The sequence below is a fragment of the Cricetulus griseus genome, chromosome 2 (genome assembly GCF_003668045.3).
Source record: "Cricetulus griseus strain 17A/GY chromosome 2, alternate assembly CriGri-PICRH-1.0, whole genome shotgun sequence".
Lineage (NCBI taxonomy): Eukaryota > Metazoa > Chordata > Mammalia > Rodentia > Cricetidae > Cricetulus > Cricetulus griseus.
Window position 1 is genome coordinate 301,964,390 of NC_048595.1, and position 20,203 is coordinate 301,984,592.

General features: G+C 39.9%; 1 protein-coding gene across 1 annotated transcript in view; it reads right to left on the minus strand.

The window, feature by feature from the left end:
- The window catches only part of Adgrv1 (adhesion G protein-coupled receptor V1), a 509,614-nt gene that overhangs the window by 408,493 nt on the left and 80,918 nt on the right, over window positions 1-20,203 (minus strand). Inside the window, exons 38-41 of the mRNA XM_035440478.1 lie at window positions 17,105-17,198; window positions 14,964-15,042; window positions 14,725-14,863; window positions 13,796-13,937 (exon numbers count right to left, since the gene is read on the minus strand). Of these exons, the coding sequence (XP_035296369.1) occupies window positions 13,796-13,937; window positions 14,725-14,863; window positions 14,964-15,042; window positions 17,105-17,198 (454 nt within the window). The remainder of the gene's footprint in view (window positions 1-13,795; window positions 13,938-14,724; window positions 14,864-14,963; window positions 15,043-17,104; window positions 17,199-20,203) is intronic.

The window sequence follows — 20,203 nt, forward strand, 5'->3', positions numbered from 1 at the left end:
GCAGAGAGAGAATACACAAATTAACAAAATTAGAAACAAAAAGGGAAACACGAAAACAGAGACTAAGGAAATCCATACAATCATTAGGTCATACTTCAAAAGCCTGCACTCCATAAAATTGGAAAACCAAAAAGAAATGGACAAATTTCTTGATAGATACCACACACCAAAATTAAATCAAGATCAGATAAATAATGTAAATAAGCTCTAAGGAAATAGAAGCAGTCATTAAAAGTCTCCCAACCAAAAGCAGCCCAGAGCAAGATGGTTTTAGTATAGAATTCTACCACACTTTCAAAGAAGAGCTAATACCAGGACTTCTCAGTTATTCCACAAAATAGAAACGGAAGGAACATTGCCAAATTCTTTTTATGGTTATCCTGATACCCAAACCACAAAAAGACTCAACAAAGAAAATTAGATACCAATTTTTTTCTCATGAATATTGATGCAAAAGTGCTCAAAAAGCAAATCCAAGAACACATCAAAAAGGTAATCTGGCATGTTCAAGTGGGCGTCCCAGAGATGCAGGGACAGTTTCACATATGAAAATCTGTCAAAGTAGTCCACCATATACAAATTGGAAAAAAAAAAAAAACACGACCATCTCCTTAGATGCTGAAGAAGCCTTTGACAAAATCCAACAGCCCTTCATGACAAAGGTCTTGGAGAGATCAGGGATAACAGGAACAAATCTAAATATAATAAAGGCAATATAAGGTAAGCTGACAGCCAACATCAAATTAAATGGAAAGAAATCCAAAGCAATTCCATTAAAATCAAGAAAAATACAAGGCTGTCCACTCTCTCCATATCTATTCAATATAATTCTTGAAGTTGTAGCTAGGGCAATAAGACAACAAGAGGAGATCAGGGATAGGGATACAAATTGGAAAAGTAGAAGTCAAAGCATCGCTATTTGCAGATGACATGATAGTATACATAATCAGCCTCCAAATTTTTACCAAGCAACTCCTATAGCTGATAAACACCATTAGTGAAGTTTACAAGATTAATTCAAAAAATCAGTAGCATTCCCATATATAGATGATAAATGGGCTGAGAAAGAAATCACAGCAACAACATCCTTTACAATAGCCACAAATAATATAAAATATCTTGGTGTAACTCTAACCATAAACAAGTGAAAGAGCTATATGACAAGAACTTCAAGTCTTTGAAGAAAGGAACTGGAGAAGATATTAGGAGATGGAAAGAACCCCCATGCTCATAGATCAGTAGGATTTACATAGTAAAAATGGCCATCTTGACAAAAGCAATCTACAGATTCAATGCAATACCCATCAAAACTAGAAAAATTCATACTGAGTGAGGTAATCCAGACAGAGAAATATAAACATGGTATGCATTCACTCATAAGTGGACATTACCTGTTAAGAAAAGGATAATCATGCTACAATCCACAGTCCCAAAGAAGCTTAGTGACAAGGAGGGCCCTAGCGGGGATAGGGATGCATGCATTTCCCTTTTAAGGGGAAACAGAAGAGATTTCTTGTGTGGACTGTGGGTGGGTGGGGATGGGAACTTGAGGGATTGGGTTGGGGAGGTAGATGGAGGGGGAGGGTACTAAAAGAGATGCTTAAAAAGGGGGACATTTCAGGGTTGGGTAGAAACCTGAGGCAAGGGAACCCCAGCTAAGAGTCCTAAAAATAGTGGATACATAGCCTAAACTTGCCCTCTCCTGTGATCACATTGGTGACTACCCCAGTGGCCATCAGACAGCCTTCATTCAGTAACTGATGGAAACAGATGCAGAGACCCACAGCCAAACATTAGCCCAAGCTCAGTAAATCCTGCTGGAGAGAGGTAAGATTATAGGAGCCAGAGGGGTCAAGGACATCACAAGAAAACCCATAGAAAACAACTAACCTGGCTCATAGGAGCTCACAGAGTCTGAACCATCAACCAGAGAGCCTGCATGAGACCGACCTGGGCCCTCTACATATATGTGACAGTTGTGTAGCTTGGTCTAATTGTGGGACTCCTAACAATGGGATCAGAGGCTGTCCCTAATATTTGACTGGCTCTTGGGAACCTATTCCTTATACTGGGTTGTCTTGCCCAGCCTTAATACAAGAGAAGGTGTTTAGTCTTACTAGAACTTGATATGCCATGATTTGATGTTACCCATGGGATGCCTGACCCTTTCTGAACAGAAGCAGAGGAGGAGTGGATATGAGGATGGGGTAAAAGGGAGGTGGGGTAGAGAATTTATTTTATACTTGGGATGTAAAATACAAAATCAATAGCCAATAAAAAGTACATTTTTATAAATTAGGGTAGTAGCTTATCTATTTTAGAAGAAAAATAAATTTATATTTGTATCCCACATATTATCATTATCAATAATTTCCTTGTGTATTAAGAATAATCATATATATATCAAAATTATTCAAATTTCATAAAAATATAAAATAATGTACACTGTTAGGGAGAAAAACAAATAGGATTCAAAAGAATAACAAAAATACTTATATTTTAAAAGCTGTATAATGAAAAATACTATAATAAATTTAAAACATAAAAAGACAGCCTCAGCAAGACCATCCAGAGCTTCGGACATTGAATTCCTGGCCCACACACACTACAGAGTAACAAGAGGAGATAGAGAGATCCTACCTGCACTCACTGGAAAAAGATATGGGAAGAAGACAGAATAAGAACTCGCTCAACAACAGAAAGACCAATATGACACCACCAGAATCTAGGGACTCCACTCCAGCAAGACCTGAAAAGCCCAACATAGTGCATGAAGATGAGATGGACCTCAAAAATTATCTCAGCAAGATGATAGAGACCTTCAAAGAGGAAACAAGAAAATCCCTTAAAGAAATAGAAGAAAAAGCAAGCAAAAAATTACAGGAAATAGAGGAAAAGACAAACCAAAAAATTCAAGAAATAAACAAATCTCTTAAAGAAGCTAAAGAAACCCAAGATAAAACAACCAAACAAGTGAAGGAAGCTCTTGAAACAGTTCAAAGCATGAAAGCTGAATTAGACACAATAAAGAAAACACAGAATGAGGCGATGCTGGAAATGGAAAGACTGGATAAACGATCAGGATCTAAAGACGTGAGTATAACTAATAGAATCCAAGAGACAGAAGAGAGAATCTCAGCTATTGAAGACTCGCTAGAGGATATACATTCATCAACCAAAGAAAACCTCAAGTCCAACAAATCCCTAACACAAAATATCCAGGAAATATGGGACACCGTGAAAAGACCAAACCTAAGAATAATAGGTGTAGAAGAAGGTGAAGAAACACTGCTCAAAGGTACAGAAAACATATTCAACAAAATCATAGAAGAAAACTTCCCCAACCTACAGAAAGATATGCCTATGAAAGTACAAGAAGCTTATAGGACACCAAACAGACTGGACCACAAAAAGAAGTCCCCCCGACACATAATAATCAAAACTCCAAATCTACAGAATAAAGAGAAAATATTAAGAGCTGCAAAGGAAAAAGGCCAAGTAACATATAAAGGCAAACCAATTAGAATCACACCTGACTTCTCAATGGAAACTCTGAAAGCCAGAAGGTCTTGGATAGATACCCTACAAGCACTAAGGGAGCATGGATGTCAACCCAGACTACTGTACCCAGCAAAACTTTCAATCATTATAGATGGAGAAAACAAGATATTCCATGACAAAAACAGATTTAAACAATACATATCCACAAATCCAGCACTACAGAAGGTTCTGGAAGGAAAACTCCAACCCAAGGAACATAACTACATGCACAAGAACACAGGCAATAGATAATCTAATTTTGCCAAACACAAAAAGAAGCAGGAGGGCAAAATCCACACACAATGACACCACCAACAATAAATCCAAAACAAACAAGAACCAACGAACAATGGACATTAATATCCCTAAATGTCAATGGTCTTAACTTACCCATAAAAAGATATAGGCTAACAGAATGGATACGAAGACAGAATCCATCCTTCTGCTGTTTACAAGAAACACACCTCAACTTCAAAGACAGGCGATACCTCAGAGTAAAAGGATGGGAAAAGATTTTCCAATCAAATGGCCTCAAGAAACAAGCCGGTGTAGCAATCCTAATATCTAACAAATTGGACTTTAAACTAAAATCAATCAAAAGAGATGAAGAAGGGCATTTCTTACTCATCACAGGAAAAGTCCATCAAGATGAAATCTCAATCCTGAACATCTATGCTCCAAATACGAAGGCACCCACATTTGTGAAAGAAACATTACTAAAGCTCAAACCATACATAAAACCACACACACTTATAGTAGGAGACTTCAACACCCCCCTTACACCATTGGACAGAACCACTAGACAGAAGCTTAACAAAGAAACAAAGGATCTGAAAGAAGTTATGACCCAACTGGGTTTAACAGATATCTATAGAACATTCCATCCAAACACAAAAGAATATACCTTCTTCTCAGCGCCACATGGAACCTTCTCAAAAATTGACCACATAGTTGGCAGCAAAGAAAACCTCCACAGTTACAAAAGTATTGAAATAACCCCCTGTATCTTATCAGACCACCATGCATTAAAGCTGGAATTCAACAGCAATATGAATTGCAGAAAACCTACATTTTCGTGGAAAATGAATAACTCCCAATTGCACCATTCCTGGGTTGAGGAAGAAATAAAAAAAGAAATTAAAGACTTCCTAGAATTTAATGAGAATGTGGACACAACATACCCGAACTTATGGGACACCCTGAAAGCAGTGCTAAGAGGGAAGTTCATAGCACTAAGTGCTCACATGAAGAAACTGGAGGAAAGTCACATTAGAGAATTGACAGAACAACTGAAAGCTTTAGAGCAAAAAGAAGCAAACACACCAAGGAGGAGTAGACGCCAAGAAATAATCAACCTGAGAGCCAAAATCAACAAAGTAGAAACTAGGAAAACAGTACAAAGAATCAATGAAACAAAGAGTTGGTTCTTTGAGAAGATCAACAAGATAGACAAACCTCTAGCCAAACTAATCAAAAGGCAGAGAGAGAGCATGCTAATTAACAAAATCAGAAATGAAAAGGGGGATATAACAACGGACACTGAGGAAATCCAGGGAATCTTTAGGTCATACTTTGAAAACCTGTATTCCACAAAATTGGAAAATCTAAAGGAAATGGACAGCTTTCTGGATAAATATCACTTACCAAAATTAAATCATGATCAGATAAACAGTATAAATCAACCTATAACCCCTAATGAGATACAAGCAGTAATCAAAAGCCTCCCAACCAAAAAAAGACCAGGGCCAGATGGCTTCACTGCAGAATTCTACCAGAAATTCAAAGAAGAGCTAATTCCAGTACTCCTCAAACTGTTCCGCACAATAGAAGCAGATGGGATATTGCCAAACTCTTTCTACGAGGCTACAATCACTTTGATACCCAAGCCACACAAAGATAAGACTAAGAAAGAGAACTACAGACCTATATCCCTCATGAACATTGATGCTAAAATACTCAATAAAATATTGGCCAACCGAATCCAAGAACATATCAGAAAAATCATCCACCACGATCAAGTAGGCTTCATCCCAGGAATGCAAGGATGGTTCAACATACGAAAAACCATCAATGTAATCCACCATATAAACAAACTGAAAAAGAAAAACCACACGATCATCTCACTAGATGCTGAAAAAGCCTTTGACAAAATCCAACATCCCTTCAGGATAAAGATCTTGGAGAGAACAGGAATAACAGGAACATATCTAAACATGATAAACGTGATATAAACCAAACCAATAGCCAACATCAAATTAAATGGAGAGAAACTCGAAGCTTTTCCTCTAAAATCAGGAACAAGACAAGGATGTCCACTCTCTCCATACCTCTTCAATATTGTACTTGAAGTTCTAGCTAGAGCACTAAGACAAGAACAGGAGATCAAAGGGATACAAATTGGAAAGGACGAAGTTAAACTTTCACTATTTGCAGATGACATGATAGTCTACATAAGTGACCCGAAAAACTCTACCAGGAAACTCATACAGCTGATAAACACCTTCAGCAAGGTAGCAGGATACAAAATTAACTCAAAAAAATCTGTAGCCCTACTGTATACAGATGATAAACTCAATGAGAAAGAAATCATGGAAACATCACCTTTCACAATATCCACAAGCAACATAAAATATCTTGGGGTAACACTAACCAAAAAAGTGAAAGACCTGTACAATAAGAACTTTGAGACTTTAAAGAAAGAAATTAAAGAAGATACCAGAAAGTGGAAAGATCTCCCATGCTCTTGGATAGGCAGAATTAACATAGTAAAAATGGCAATCCTGCCAAAAGCAATCTACAGATTCAACGCAATCCCTATCAAAATCCCAACACAGTTTTTCACAGACATTGAAAGAACAATACTCAACTTTATATGGAAAAATAAAAAACCCAGGATAGCCAAAACAACTCTTTACAATAAAAGATCTTCTGGAGGCATCACCATCCCTGACTTCAAGCTCTACTAAAGAGCCATAGTTCTGAAAACAGCTTGGTATTGGCACAAGAATAGACAGATAGACCAATGGAATTGCATTAAAGACCCAGATATTAATCCACTCACCTACGAACACCTTATTTTTGACAAAGGTGCTAAATCCATACAATGGAAAAAAGATAGCATCTTCAACAAATGGTGCTGGCACAATTGGATTCGGACATGCAGAAAATTGCAGATTGATCCATACCTGTCACCATGCACGAAACTTAAGTGCAAATGGATCAAAGATCTCTCCATAAATCCAGCCACACTGAATCTTCTAGAAGAGAAAGTGGGAATAACCCTTGAACAAATTGGCACAGGAGAACGATTCCTGAACATCACGCCAGAAGCACAGACACTGAGGTCTGCAATCAATAAATGGGACCTCCTGAAACTGAGAAGCTTCTGTAAGGCAAAGGACACAGTCAGTAAGACAAAACGACCACCCACAGAATGGGAAAAGATCTTCACCAGCCCCACATCTGACAGAGGACTGATTTCCAAAATATACAAGGAGCTCAAGAAGCTAGCCACCAAAACACCATACAATGAAATTAAAAAGTGGGGTGCAGAACTAAACAGAGATTTTTCAACAGAGGAATCTGAAATGGCTGAAAGACACTTAAGAAAGTGCTCAAAATCCTTGGCCATCAGAGAAATGCAACTCAAAACAACTCTGAGATACCACCTCACACCTGTCAGAATGGCTAAAATCAAAAATACCAATGACAACCTATGCTGGAGAGGTTGCAGAGAAGAAGGAACACTCCTCCATTGCTGGTGGGAGTGTGAACTTGTAAGACCACTTTGGAAATCAGTATGGCGGTTGCTCAGAAAAATGGGAATCAATCTACCTCAAGATCCAGCCATTCCTCTCTTGGGTATATACCCAAATACTGCCCATACAACAAGGACATATGTTCAACCATGTTCATAGCAGCATTGTTTGTAATAGCCAGAACCTGGAAGCAACCTAGATGCCCCTCAACTGAAGAATGGAAAGAGAAAATGTGGTACATTTATACAATGGAGTACTACTCAGCAGAAAAATGCAATGGAATCTTGAAATTCACAGGCAAATGGATGGAACTAGAAGAAACCATCCTGAGTGAGGTAACCCAATCACAAAAAGACAAACATGGTATGTACTCACTCATATATGATTTTTAGACATAGAGCAAAGGTTTACCAGCCTATAATCCTCTTCCCCAAAGAAACTAGAAATCATGAATGACTCTAAGGGATAAATGGACCCCAGGAATGGGAAGTGGCATAAACTCCCGAGCTAATTGAGAGCATGAGGGTAGGGGAGTGGGTGCTGCCACAATAAGAGCACAAGAAGAAGAGGAGAGGAGAAGAAATGGAGGAGCAGATATATTGAGTTGGGGGAAGAATAGAGGAGAGAGAGCAGAATGAGAGATACCATATCAGAGGGAGCCACTATAGGTCCGAGAAGAGATCTGGAACTAGAAAGATCTCCAGAGACCTACTAGGATGACACGATCTGACAGTCCGGGCAGTGGAGGAGAGGATGGCCTAGAAGCCCCTCCCCTAGAATGAGAGTGATGACTACTCTCTATGCTATCCTAGAGTCCTCATCCAGTGGCTGATGGAAGCAGAGACAGACATACACAGAAATACACTGAGCTGAATTCTGGAACCTAGTTGAAGAGAGGGAGGAATGAAGAACGAAGGGGTCTGTACCAGGTTGGAGAAACCCACATAAACAGTTGGCCTGAAAAAGGGAAAGCATATCGACCCCAGACGCTCTTTGGGAGGCCAGTACGGGACTAATCCAGCCCCCTGATCATGGATGCCATCGGGGAGGCCCCTGCACTCCTGGGAGCCTCCGGAGGTGGACTGGCTTTTTGCCCTGGTGTATGTGGGGGACTTCGAGAGCCCATCCCGCTTGAAGGGATGCACTCTGTCTCTGAACACATGGGGAGAGAACCAGGCCCAGCACAGGAAGATTTGGTGGACTTGGTAGAGCCCCGGTTGGGGGCCCTACCCTGCCTGGGGAGTGGTGGGTGGATGGGGTGGGGGGTAGGTTGGAGGTGGGGGAGAAGGAATGGGGGTAAGGGGAGGGAGAGGGAGAGGGAGAGGGGAATACATGTGAAACAAGCCTGTTCCCTAACTTGAATTAATAATAATAAAAAGAAAAAAAAAAAAGACAGCCTCAGAAGATTATTTATAAAATGTCTAATAACTGACCCTCTCTACTCTTCCTGACTCCAGAGTAGTTGCATCTTTTCAGGCAGTGCCAGGTTCATCCCTGAGACAAGATGTTGAAGGCTGGAGTGAATGGGTTCAGCATGCAGGCTTCCTGGTCACCATAACCGACTTCAAATCTAGTAAAGTGAATACTGTTGCCATTAATGACCTATTCATTGAACTCAACTACATGATCCAGTGTGATTCCACTGAAACCATGTTCAGCAGTCAACCTGAGAACAGGAAGCTTTCATCTCCATCTTGCAGAAGCAAGATCCCATCAATATCAGATAGGGTGACACCATGCAGAATGTGTAGTAGAAACTATTGGTGTCCTCAAAACCATGGAGAAGGCTGGGGCCCACTAGAAGGGTGAAGCCAAAACAGTCATCACCTCTGCCCTCCTACTTTCACATGTTTGTGATGGACATGGCCATGAGAAATTGGAAAGTTTACTCAAGTACCTCTATCCCTTTCCAAGACAACTTCAGCACCATGAAGGAACTAATTTCCACAATTTGTGCCATCACTGCCACCCAAAAGACTGTGGATGACATCTCAGGAAAACTGTAGTATGGTGGCTGTAGGTCTGCCCAGGATACTAGTCCAGAAACCCCAGGATGTAGGCAAGGACATCCCAGACCTGAATGGAACATTCACTAGAATGGCTTTCTGTGTTCCTACACTCAGTGTATCTATTGTGAATGTGACCAGCTGCCAGATAAATTGACATCAACAAAGTTATATAACAGGAGCCACAGGGTCCCTAGTGGCCATCCTGGGCTATACTGAGGATCAGGTTGTCTCCTGCAACATTAACAGTGACACTAGGTCTTCTACCCTTGATTGTGGTAGCTTTGCCCTCAATGAACATTCTGACAAGCTCTATTTGCTGCACTGACAAGGAATTTGGATCCAGTAATATGGTGGTAGACCTTGCAGTCAATATAGCTTGTGAGGAGTATGGAACCTTGGACCAGCCACACCAGTAAGAAGCAGAAAGGAAGACAGAGGCCTTCAGATACGGGGAAATCTCTGCCTCCACTCAGCTCCCAGAACACAGAGAATCTCCCTCACAGTTTCCATCCCAGATCCCCAGAGGGAGTGTCAAAGCTTGGAGCCCCACTCCCACAAAAGAACTGAAACACAGGATTCAAAACAGAAGAATATTCCTACATATAACAGAATAAATATATACAGACATGCATAGGGTCATAAAAAAGAATACTACGTAAATAAGAACAGACAGTGTCAAACCCACTGATAAAAGAAAAATGTAACAAAACAAATACTAAAGAATGCCATATACCACAGGCTTTTCACTAGAATTGGTGATAACCTTAAAGGAGTGAAGAGATTGCTGGCAAGGACATAAAGAAGCCACAGCTTTTATATACATGTTGAAGTGCATGTACAACACAGTGCTATACTCAATCTAGAAAGCTGAATTGTCCACAAATAGAACTGTCTACAAATGCAGACATTTATAGTTGGTCTTGAGTTGAGGCATTAACTCATATGCAGGGTGCTAAAGCAGGAAGATTTTTAAATTCAAAGCATACTAAAACTACAAAGTGGACTCAAAGCCAGTCTGGACAACTTAGTGAGACAATTTCAAAATGTAAAGTTAAAAGAGGCCTTGGACTGATCCAGACCCCTGAACATGGATGTCAATAAGGAGGCCTCCGAACTCCAGGGAGCCTCTGGTGGTGGGTTAGTATTTTTCCCTGGTGCAAGAAGGAACTTTGAGAGCCCATCCCACGTGAAGGGTTACACTCTGGCCCTGGACACATGGGGAGGGCCCAGGACCAGCACAGGAAGATTTGGTGGATGTTGCAGAGCCCCCATTGAGGGCCCTACCCTGCCTGGGGAGTGGTGGGTGGATGGGTGGGGGTAGGGGGTGGGGGAGGAGGGATGGAGTGAGGGGAGGGAGAGGGAGAAGGGACTTACATGTGAAACAAGCTTGTTCCCTAACTAGAACTAATAAATAAATTAAAAAAAAAAAGAAAGCAAAAAAAAAAAAAAAGAGGCCTTGGGCTGTAGCTAAGTAGTAAATCACTTGTGTATCACATATAAGGGCCCTGGGTTCAGTTCTCAGCACAAAAATATTTATAGGCAAAGAATTTATTAATGTTTTATGAAAGGTTAGACATACTTCATTTAAAGGCCAATGAAGTAGGCTTGGCTTAAGAAATTATCCATTATCAAAAGACTCGGTGTTTACAGAAATTTTAATATTTAAAAGTTAGAATTTAAAGCCTTAAGTAAGCTCAACAGTGTCCAGCAATGTTGCTTTCTTCCACTCATGATAGCAGACATGGAACCTGTTCTGGTCAGATATTTGCTATCTGACACAAGCCCGTGCCACCTGGAAAAAAAGCACTTCAGTTGAGAGAGTGCCCCCATCAACCTCGCCCATTTTCTGAATTAATGACTAATAACTTCCTCAGGCCACTATGGCCAGTGCCACCGCTGAGCATATGACCCTGAGTTGAATAGGAAAGCAAGCCAAGCAGTAAGGGAGGAACAAGGCAGTACACAGCTCCTCTATGGCCTCTGCTTCAGTGTCTGGCTCCAGGTTTCTGCTTTGAGTGCTTGCCCTGACTTTCCCTTATAACAGACTACAACTGCAAGCTGCAATAAATCCTTTCCTTCCCCAGTTGCTTGTGGTTGAGATGTTTTACCACAGAGACAGAAAGCAAAGCAAGACAAACTATGGAGTCCTAGACAGAATTCTGTCAAGCTGCTTTAGAATTATAGAGCCTGATTATGTTCTTTCTTGTTATGTGCATGGCTGTTAGATTGATGCTGAACCCCAATATCAGTCTCTGGATTTTTTATTTATCATGCTACAGATAGTATAGATTAAACTGATCTTGGGTATATGTGTAATAAGTTTTGTCCTGAAGTGAACTTTTAGAGAGAAGCCCTATTTACTATCATATGCCTATGTATCAATGGTCATGAATATTATAGAAGCCAGACACATTATGAGAAGGAATATGCACAATAGAAAATTGATTACATGACTTAATCTGTAGTAGAAGAAAGCTATTCTCACTATGCCCCTTAGGAACCAAACTCTCGCTTCTCCTAAACCGAATAAACAGAAGCCCCAACAGGAAACAGAACCATGGATACTTTTACTCACTTAACCTGATGTCAATCTTAACACTGCATTCTGATCTTTTCTATCACTTTGGTTTTGAATGCAGCTTCCTTGCTACTTTGCAATATGTGTGACTTCTATTTAACTCTAGAATAAGATGCCAGGACCCTGGAAAAAATCTAGTTCAAACTCTGACCATAAGCAACAGGCCTCTCAAATCCTAAGGGTGCTCCTCCACAGAGCTTCTGCCCTAGCCACTTACACTAACTGCTTTTCAAAAACAGAGTCTCATGAAACTTATACTGGCCTTGCACTTTATATGTAAGCTAAGGATGGCCTTGAACTCTTCCTGTCTCTACTCCCTGAGTTTTGGGATTATAGGCCTGTACCAGCACACACAGTATATGTGGCATTGGGAAATCACACCCAGGGCTTGTGCAATTAGGCAAACATGGCAGCAAATGAGCTACCTTTTCATTTATAAGTAACTTTTAAAAGTTTTTTCAAGGCTGTGAGTGTCTGGCCCTAAATGTGACCTCTTTTCCAAAGCTCCTTCCCCTCCCCACCTGCCAATGTTCAGGGAACATCATAGATTAGGAGACAGAAAGAATATAAGAGCAAGGGGAGAAGTACTGTGAAATGTTGTCTCAGATCATGCCAAGGCTGTTGCATCTATTGACTTACAGAAGCTAGGGTCACCTGCACAAGATTCACTCAAAATCAAGCCAGACAAAATGTTGTTGTAGATGCTAGGGTGTCCACCCTTTACAGCGTGGACCAACTGCCTGTGAACTACTGGATTAATAATCCCTGTGTTAAGACCCACTTTGTTTTCCCTAGAGACAGAAGCAAGTGGTGCAAAGCTAGCCTGGGACCCTGTTTCAGCCACACTGCTGTTTTGTCCATTTAAAGACCAGTAGTGACATCTGTTAACCTATTTCAGTGCCTTCTGGGATTTGGGAGACGATCGCTCTGTAATGTCATGTTTAAATTTTTTACTGAGTTAATTCTAAGGGCCCTTGTCACCAGAGCTTTCTATTTGAATGCCAAAGTTCTAACAAAGCTGCTACTGTATGCTAGCTATTGGCAATCATTAAATGTTAGAGAGGAGAATCAGCCTTCTCTGTGGCTTTAGCCACTAGTAGATTTCCCATGTTTAGTGGAAAGCCCCAGACCCAAGTACATATTGACAGCACTATTGGACTTGGTAGACTAGCAAAAGGAAGAGGAAGAAGAGGAGGAAAATTATGACAAGAAGGAGAAGGAAGAAAAAGAAGAAGGTGATAACAGGAATTTGGGAGGGGGACATGTTGGAGGAGAAGAAATTCAAGGGGAAGTGGAGGGGGAAATTTGGGTGGATACAATCATACTTCATTGTAAATGTATGAGAAATTCTAAAAGAATAAAAACTTATAGCAAGTATACAAATAAATAGGTTTTCTTATACAAAATTCGTTATTGTTTTGCCCTTGTTGAGTATTCAACACTGTGTCTAACTGACAGTGAAGTTGGGTGATTTTTAGAAACAATATCAAACCGTTCCAACTAGAGGACCAAAGCTCTCATGGCATGTCTGAGACTTCAGCACCTACTACTGTACACAAATCCCATAGCACTGAAGGAACACTGGAAAGACCATCACCATAGTGATTTTCATTGCCAGACACAAAACCAGAGCAGAACTCAAATTCTGAAAGACTTTCACACATTAAATAAAATTACAGTAATTGAGAAAATCATTTAATACTACTTTTACTGTCAACCCACCCTGATCTCGCTGTTTTCATATACACAATAACACAGGCTTGACTCGTTACCAATGACATGAGAACTTCAAACTGCTGAACTTGGAGGGCTTTTGTTTGGGGGCTAGGAAGAGGCTCATCCCATTTACCTCCATACTACAGAAGCCAGGACATGAAAAAGGAGACTGTGGGAAAGGAATGATTAATTACCTATTGTATTTCTTCCCAGCTCTAGTCCAGGAGAAGGATTTGTTAATATCACCTGAAATTTTTCATCTCCTTCTGGAATTTCATCGTCTAGAATCACAACATCCACATGTTTATACCTTTCTCCATCAGCAAAATGAAGAATCTAGTCCAAAAGATAAAAGAACAGACCATGTACCTAAATTCACTCTGAGTTTTCACAAAATGATCAGAAAGCAAGGTCATATGGTTGGTAATATTGGAAGATGAGCTATTTTGGGGGCTGGGGAGATGGCTCAGCAGTTAAATGTACCTGCTGTTCTTGCAGAAGACCCAACTCCAGGAATTTATATGCAGTTTGTAAATACCTGAAACTCTAGCTCCAGAGATCTGACACCTTCTTCTGGCACCCTCCTGGACACACACACACACACACACACACACACACACACACACAGACACACACACAATTTTACACAATCTCTTTTTGTTTAAATTTAAATTGAAAACAGTTCAAGTAAAAGTTACAGAGTAGAAGAGAGAAAACATTTGCTTAAGGAATAAAGGGGATAAAGAGACAAAGATTTTTGAAAAGTATTTCCAGGGCTTGAAGTATCTTGGTAAATTAAAACAAAGAAAGAGTAGAGGGAAAATTTTCCAGGAGCATAAGATACACTTTGGGAGAATGTAACAATTACCATTTTTAATACATAATCTAGTATTCTTCAGAATTAAATACTGCAAAAAATAGTAAATTTGGAGTGATGTTTGTAATAGAATTAAAACTTAATTCCACTGCTTATTATTGCAGAGAGATCTCTATAGCATAGAAATCTTCTGCTGCTCTCACTGTGGAGTAGCTTACACAATAGTTAATAAGATTATTTATTCACACAAGACCTACATCATTACAGTGATTATAAATGACCACCATAAGTTATGCAGAGCCCTACCTGTGGACTGCAAATGTAATCCAGGCCCATCAGAGCCTCTAGATTCTGGGCATACATAAACAAGGAAACGTGGCCAAGGGCCTCCTTGCTCCTCTGAGCTACCAATGTTACAATTCCATGGGTCTCATTCACTTCAAATCTGGAATAAAGAGAACAGATTTATTTTCTCTCATAACCTCTGTTTACTAACTGTGAAGAATCCAGAATTAAGAAAGGCGCTTACACAGTCTCGGGTTTACCTGCTATGCTGCCATTCCATTACACCTAGGGCACCGTCATTGGCATCAATGATAATCTGTGCAGTCAAGCCTTCTGAGTCTGATAAAACAGAGATGTGTTAAATGTATACAAGTTAATATAAATGCTGTTTAAACTCTATTTAAAGCCACTGTCTGGCAGAGAATTTAAAGAATAAAGTTATATGAATTTTCATGTGTAGGTATTTTATTGTAAGTAGTGAAAATGCATTTAAGGAAATTAAAAAAAATGCTGGTGACATTAGAAAAGAAATATTTTTATTACCAAGAGTTACTGATGTATAACTATTCAGCTAAGACCAGTGTGGCATTATAAGCTACAGTTGTTACTGGTTCATTTAGAATAAATGAAACAGTGTTTACATCTCTATTGTATTTTAGGAGGGGAAGAAGTGGTATAGGTGGGAAGAGCAGAAAAGACAAGAAAACAGATAGACAAACTTGAAAGAGAAAGGTGGAAGGTCACAGGAAAATACATGTATAAAAGACTGACAAGAGAGGACTATTAATACAGACTACTAGGGAAAGGCTTCAATAAGGCAGAAATAAATACAGTTCTTTTATCCATATTATATTTCTGTCCATGCAGTTCAGTATGCTACAAATAGCTACTCTTCTATATTGAAACATTAATTCTCCCCCTGGTGTGTATGCATGTGCATGTGAGTGTGTGTGTGCGTGCATGTGTGTGCGCATGTGTGGGCATACTTTACCCTTTAGTACATTATCATAGCTGCTTGGGTGTAGAAAGGAGTAAGAAGACTAATTGTCTTTAGACTGAAGAGAACAATACTGCTCAGGACACATTATAAAATCAGAATTTATGGACTACCAGATTCCAGCCACACATTCTAAAATCACAGCAGACTGCTAAAACATACATATAAGTAACATCATATGGATTCAACATGTTATATTTGTGAATAGATATGTATATGCAAATACATATGTATATATTAATGCAATAACAATTAGCTGTAAATTTGAAGGAAAGCAGGGAGGAGGATTTGGGAGGGTTAGGGGTAGGGAAGGAAGGGAGAAATGCTGAAATTAAATTACAATCTCAAAAATAAAGTATTTTTGAAAGGAAAATGAATTTACATATTATTAAAATTAAACTTTTAGCTTAAAATTAAAAAACAGCTTTTTAATGTCCTGGTTGTAATTTGGGGCATATTACTAATATTCTCATAGTTTCCACTGCCTCATAAGTAAAATGCAGGATGTAAGAAATGATAGTACTAACACATGAAACAATTAGAATCAGGACCAGACCAGAAAGAGCTCTATTCAAACTGGCACTGAATAGGAGCTGCAGAAAAATCAAGTGCTATTAGTTCTCTTAGCCTGACCAATAGCAATCTTGTACTAATACTTGACAAAAGAGCTTAGTCATTGGAATTATCCAACAATTAACCAATGGCATGCAGAAAACTCATTACTATTTTCAAGGTAGCTACAATAAGCCTTGGAAATGAGTCCTCTGGTCACTACACCAGCTTCTTGCTGTTTCTCCTTATCCAGGGCTCCCTCCCCTCTGTCCTGTAATCCCACAAACCCTGGCTGGAGCAGTGGGACAGGCCAAACTCAATGCTACTCACTACCACCCGGCACCCATCACAAACTCTCCATCAGGACCTGAGATATATCTTATTGAAGGGTCTAAGTAAGTTTCTACCAAGGTTCAAGTTTTACCTTTCAGTCTGTAATGAATTAAGTTTTCTAAAAGCATGAAAAGAAAAAAGATCAAAGGTCAGAAAAGCAAGAGGAAGAACACATAAAATACACATTTAACTTAAAAGAATACAAAGTGGACAGCTTATGACAACAGCTCATCATATTTTTAAAAGAAAATGCATTTGAAAGACATACCACTACTCTGTGGATTGCAGATTTGATTATAACATAGTTGTAAACTTCAAAGAGCACCACAATAATGATTGCCTTTATCCTGCTTTACACAATTGCAATGATAGTCTCTAAACAAGAATAAGTCTAAATGTTCATTGTATTTTCACAGATAGCTAAAGTTAGCAAGCACAAGAACACTTCTGATTTTAAACTGAAAATCACTTTATTTCACTTGAAGTTAGTAAAAGGGCTTATAAAAGAGAGCCACCTACCTAGTCTGGGAGGAAATGAAGTTAGAGGAGCCATAATGAGATTAACATGAGTTAAATTCACCAAGAAATATTCTTTTAACTCTGGAATATCATCCTACAAAAATTACAATCATTAAAAATATAATGAGTTATTTTTAAGGGAATTATTCCTCACAAGCTGTTTTTTAAATTATAATACAAATGCAAATAAAAAACAGTAAATACACAATAGAAAATACATAGGAAAAATATTTAAATTAAAAATGTAACAATAACAGTGTTAATATTATATGTGTAAGTTATTAGGTTGAACAATATGAAACCACCTCAATATTATAACACTTTAAACCCAGTTTATAAGCAAACAAAATATCTAACTATATGAACCTAATTATTTTAAATACAACATAAGCAAAAGATGTCCAATTTCCCTAATACCTGCTATTCAGAATGAGAAATGGAGTGATGTCATGGAAGCAATGTAAGCTTTGCAAGGGAAGGCTGGGGACAACCTCTAGAGTTTGAGGTGAGGTGTTTACATTTCAAGGCCTCAAATCTACCGTGTTTGTCTGTGGAGAAATAATACACTGGCATTGTTTGCCAGTAGTAATCAAAAATAGTATATGTGGAATAGTCAGTTTCAAAGAATCCTTTGAAAGTGATAGTGGTTATTATTAATCAATAGTCCCACAATTAACAATGAAAAAAAAGGTACATTAAACACAGGACAAGTAAAATCCATGTCAGAAGTGACTATCCAGCTGCTGATATTTATAAAGTTTACACAGAAACTTGTGTGTGCGTGTGTGCGTGCGTGCATGCGTGTGTGTGTGTGTGTTGTGTGTGTGTGTGTGTGTGTGTGTGTGTGTGTGTGTGTGTGTGTGTGTGTGCACCTAAAATATCAATAGGTACATACCAACATGTTTTCCAACTTATATGAGACATGTTTCCATGTGAGAAAATGAGAAGTTGAAAATGTTCGTCTCTAGATAGGCAGAGTATCTAGGCAAACATAAGCAACAACTGCCCCTTACCAAACCTCACAGTTGTTCAAGTCTGCATGTTGGGCCTGCTCTGTTCCAATCTTGCACTGCTCTGAGAACAAGGGTTGAAAATGACCAAACAGAAAATGCAAATGCAGTGCAAGGAAGAAGCATCCATGCTGACAAAACTAGACTTGGAGAGGGGAGGTGTAGGAAGCCGGTTCCTGCATTATAATGCTGCCTGAAGACACCAAGGTGTGAATTACTTCACAGGCGCTGGGTAATCTCCATTCCTTTGATCTCTGCCTATCCCGTGGCTCATTCTTGCCTGAGGAGCTGAAGCCATTCATAGGGTAATACGTCCCAGGCGGCTGGTCAGCCTTTTATATAGGGATGGTTTTCTTCGTTCAATGTCTCTGCTCAGTCTCTGCTCAGTCTCTGCTTAGTCTCTGCTCAGTCTCTGCTCAGTCTCTGCTCAGTCTAATGCATTAAAGCTTGTCTGCAGAAGGATCCGAGTGTCCTGCGTGTGTTTCTTGCTGGCGAGGAATACAGAGCGGGCGCGGGACATATGGTGCCGAAACCCGGGAAGCTTAACATCTCCAGCACCTCAGAGACCCCTCTAACGAGGCGGATTCAGAACTGCAGGGTGGTAAATTCGGAGAGGTATGATTTTTCTGGACTTTGGCTTGGGACAATCTTAAAGAAGTCCAAAATTACATATCAGAAACCGAATGTAATGAAAGAAATTCGGAGAGGTATGATTTTTCTGGACTTTGGCTTGGGAATGTTGCTATTATGGGAGGTTAATATAGAGGCTTCTATGCTTTTACTAGGAGCTATTTTGACTTTTCTCACTGTTGTAGCAATCTTAAAGAAGTACAGAATTACATATCAGAAACCGAATATGGTGAGAGATGGGGCGCGCCTAACAATAAAATATAAGAAAAAAGGACCTCCCGGGATGTCTAGTGACATGGGAGTGTATATAAGAAAAAAAACTACAACAAATAAGAAAAAAAGACCTCCTGGAATGTCTACTGACAAGGGAGTGTATAAAGCTTTAAATCTTGATAGCTCTGATAACTCTAAAAGCTCAAGAGATAAAGTTTTAAAAGAAACAGCTCAGCTGGATGAGGGAGAGACAAAAAAGGAGGGAGAAAGAATGGGGAATGGCCGGTCACACCCCGGTAAATTTAGAAGCTGCCCTACAACGAAACTGAAGCCTTGGAGCTGAGCAGCTCAGACTCTAAGATTTTAGACTCTAACAAGGAAACAGAGCTAGAGAAAGAAGCAACACGGCCAAAAATGCCAGCGGGTGTGCTTCCATCAGCACCCCCACTATTTGAAACCGACTCCTTCTTACCATCAGAGGAATGGAAAAAATTACAGATGGCTTTCCCAGTCTTTGATAGGGGAAAAGGCCATGCCTGCTATTCAACACTTCTTAAAGGCCTGGAATGCCTGGGGCTTTAAAGCCTCATTTACATTAACGCTGGGGGCCATACCGAGGCCAAGCGTCTCACCTCAAAAACTAAAAGGCCAAAAGGAAATGGTAAAATGGAAAGATGTCTTAACTGGTCTTTGGAGAGGCCCGGATCCTATTCTCATAAGATCCAGGGGAGCGGTATGTGTTTTTCCACAGGATGAAGAAAATCCTCTGTGGATCCCAGAAAGACTCACCCGAAGAGCCTCTGCAGACCTTCAAAAGTCGAAACTCCACCCTCTACCCCCGGGAGTTGAGAGCCGCTATTGTTATCCAGATTAACTCCTGTCCTTGGCGGAGAGATGGCGAGGGGTGGGGGTAATTGTTCGATGCAGCCGTTTACAGATTGCTGTTATTTTTGGCTGGTCTGTGAGAAAAGGGGTGGATATGCAGCCGCCTGCGAAATGCTGTTACTCCTTTGGCTGGCATGTAAGCTCCAGGGCTCAAACCAAGAGATCATCCAAGCGCTTATATTTTTGGCTACTAAGCGATAGGCCGCCGGCCAGACAGCTCTTGCACACCCGGAGCCTAGGCTCACTGCACAGGGTAGAGTGTCTGGTTTGTGCAGCCCCAAAAAGAGGGATGCTGAGCATAGGCATCGCACAGAGTTGCCTATTATACAGGCTTCTCTGGGAGGTACGTTGACCTGCATAA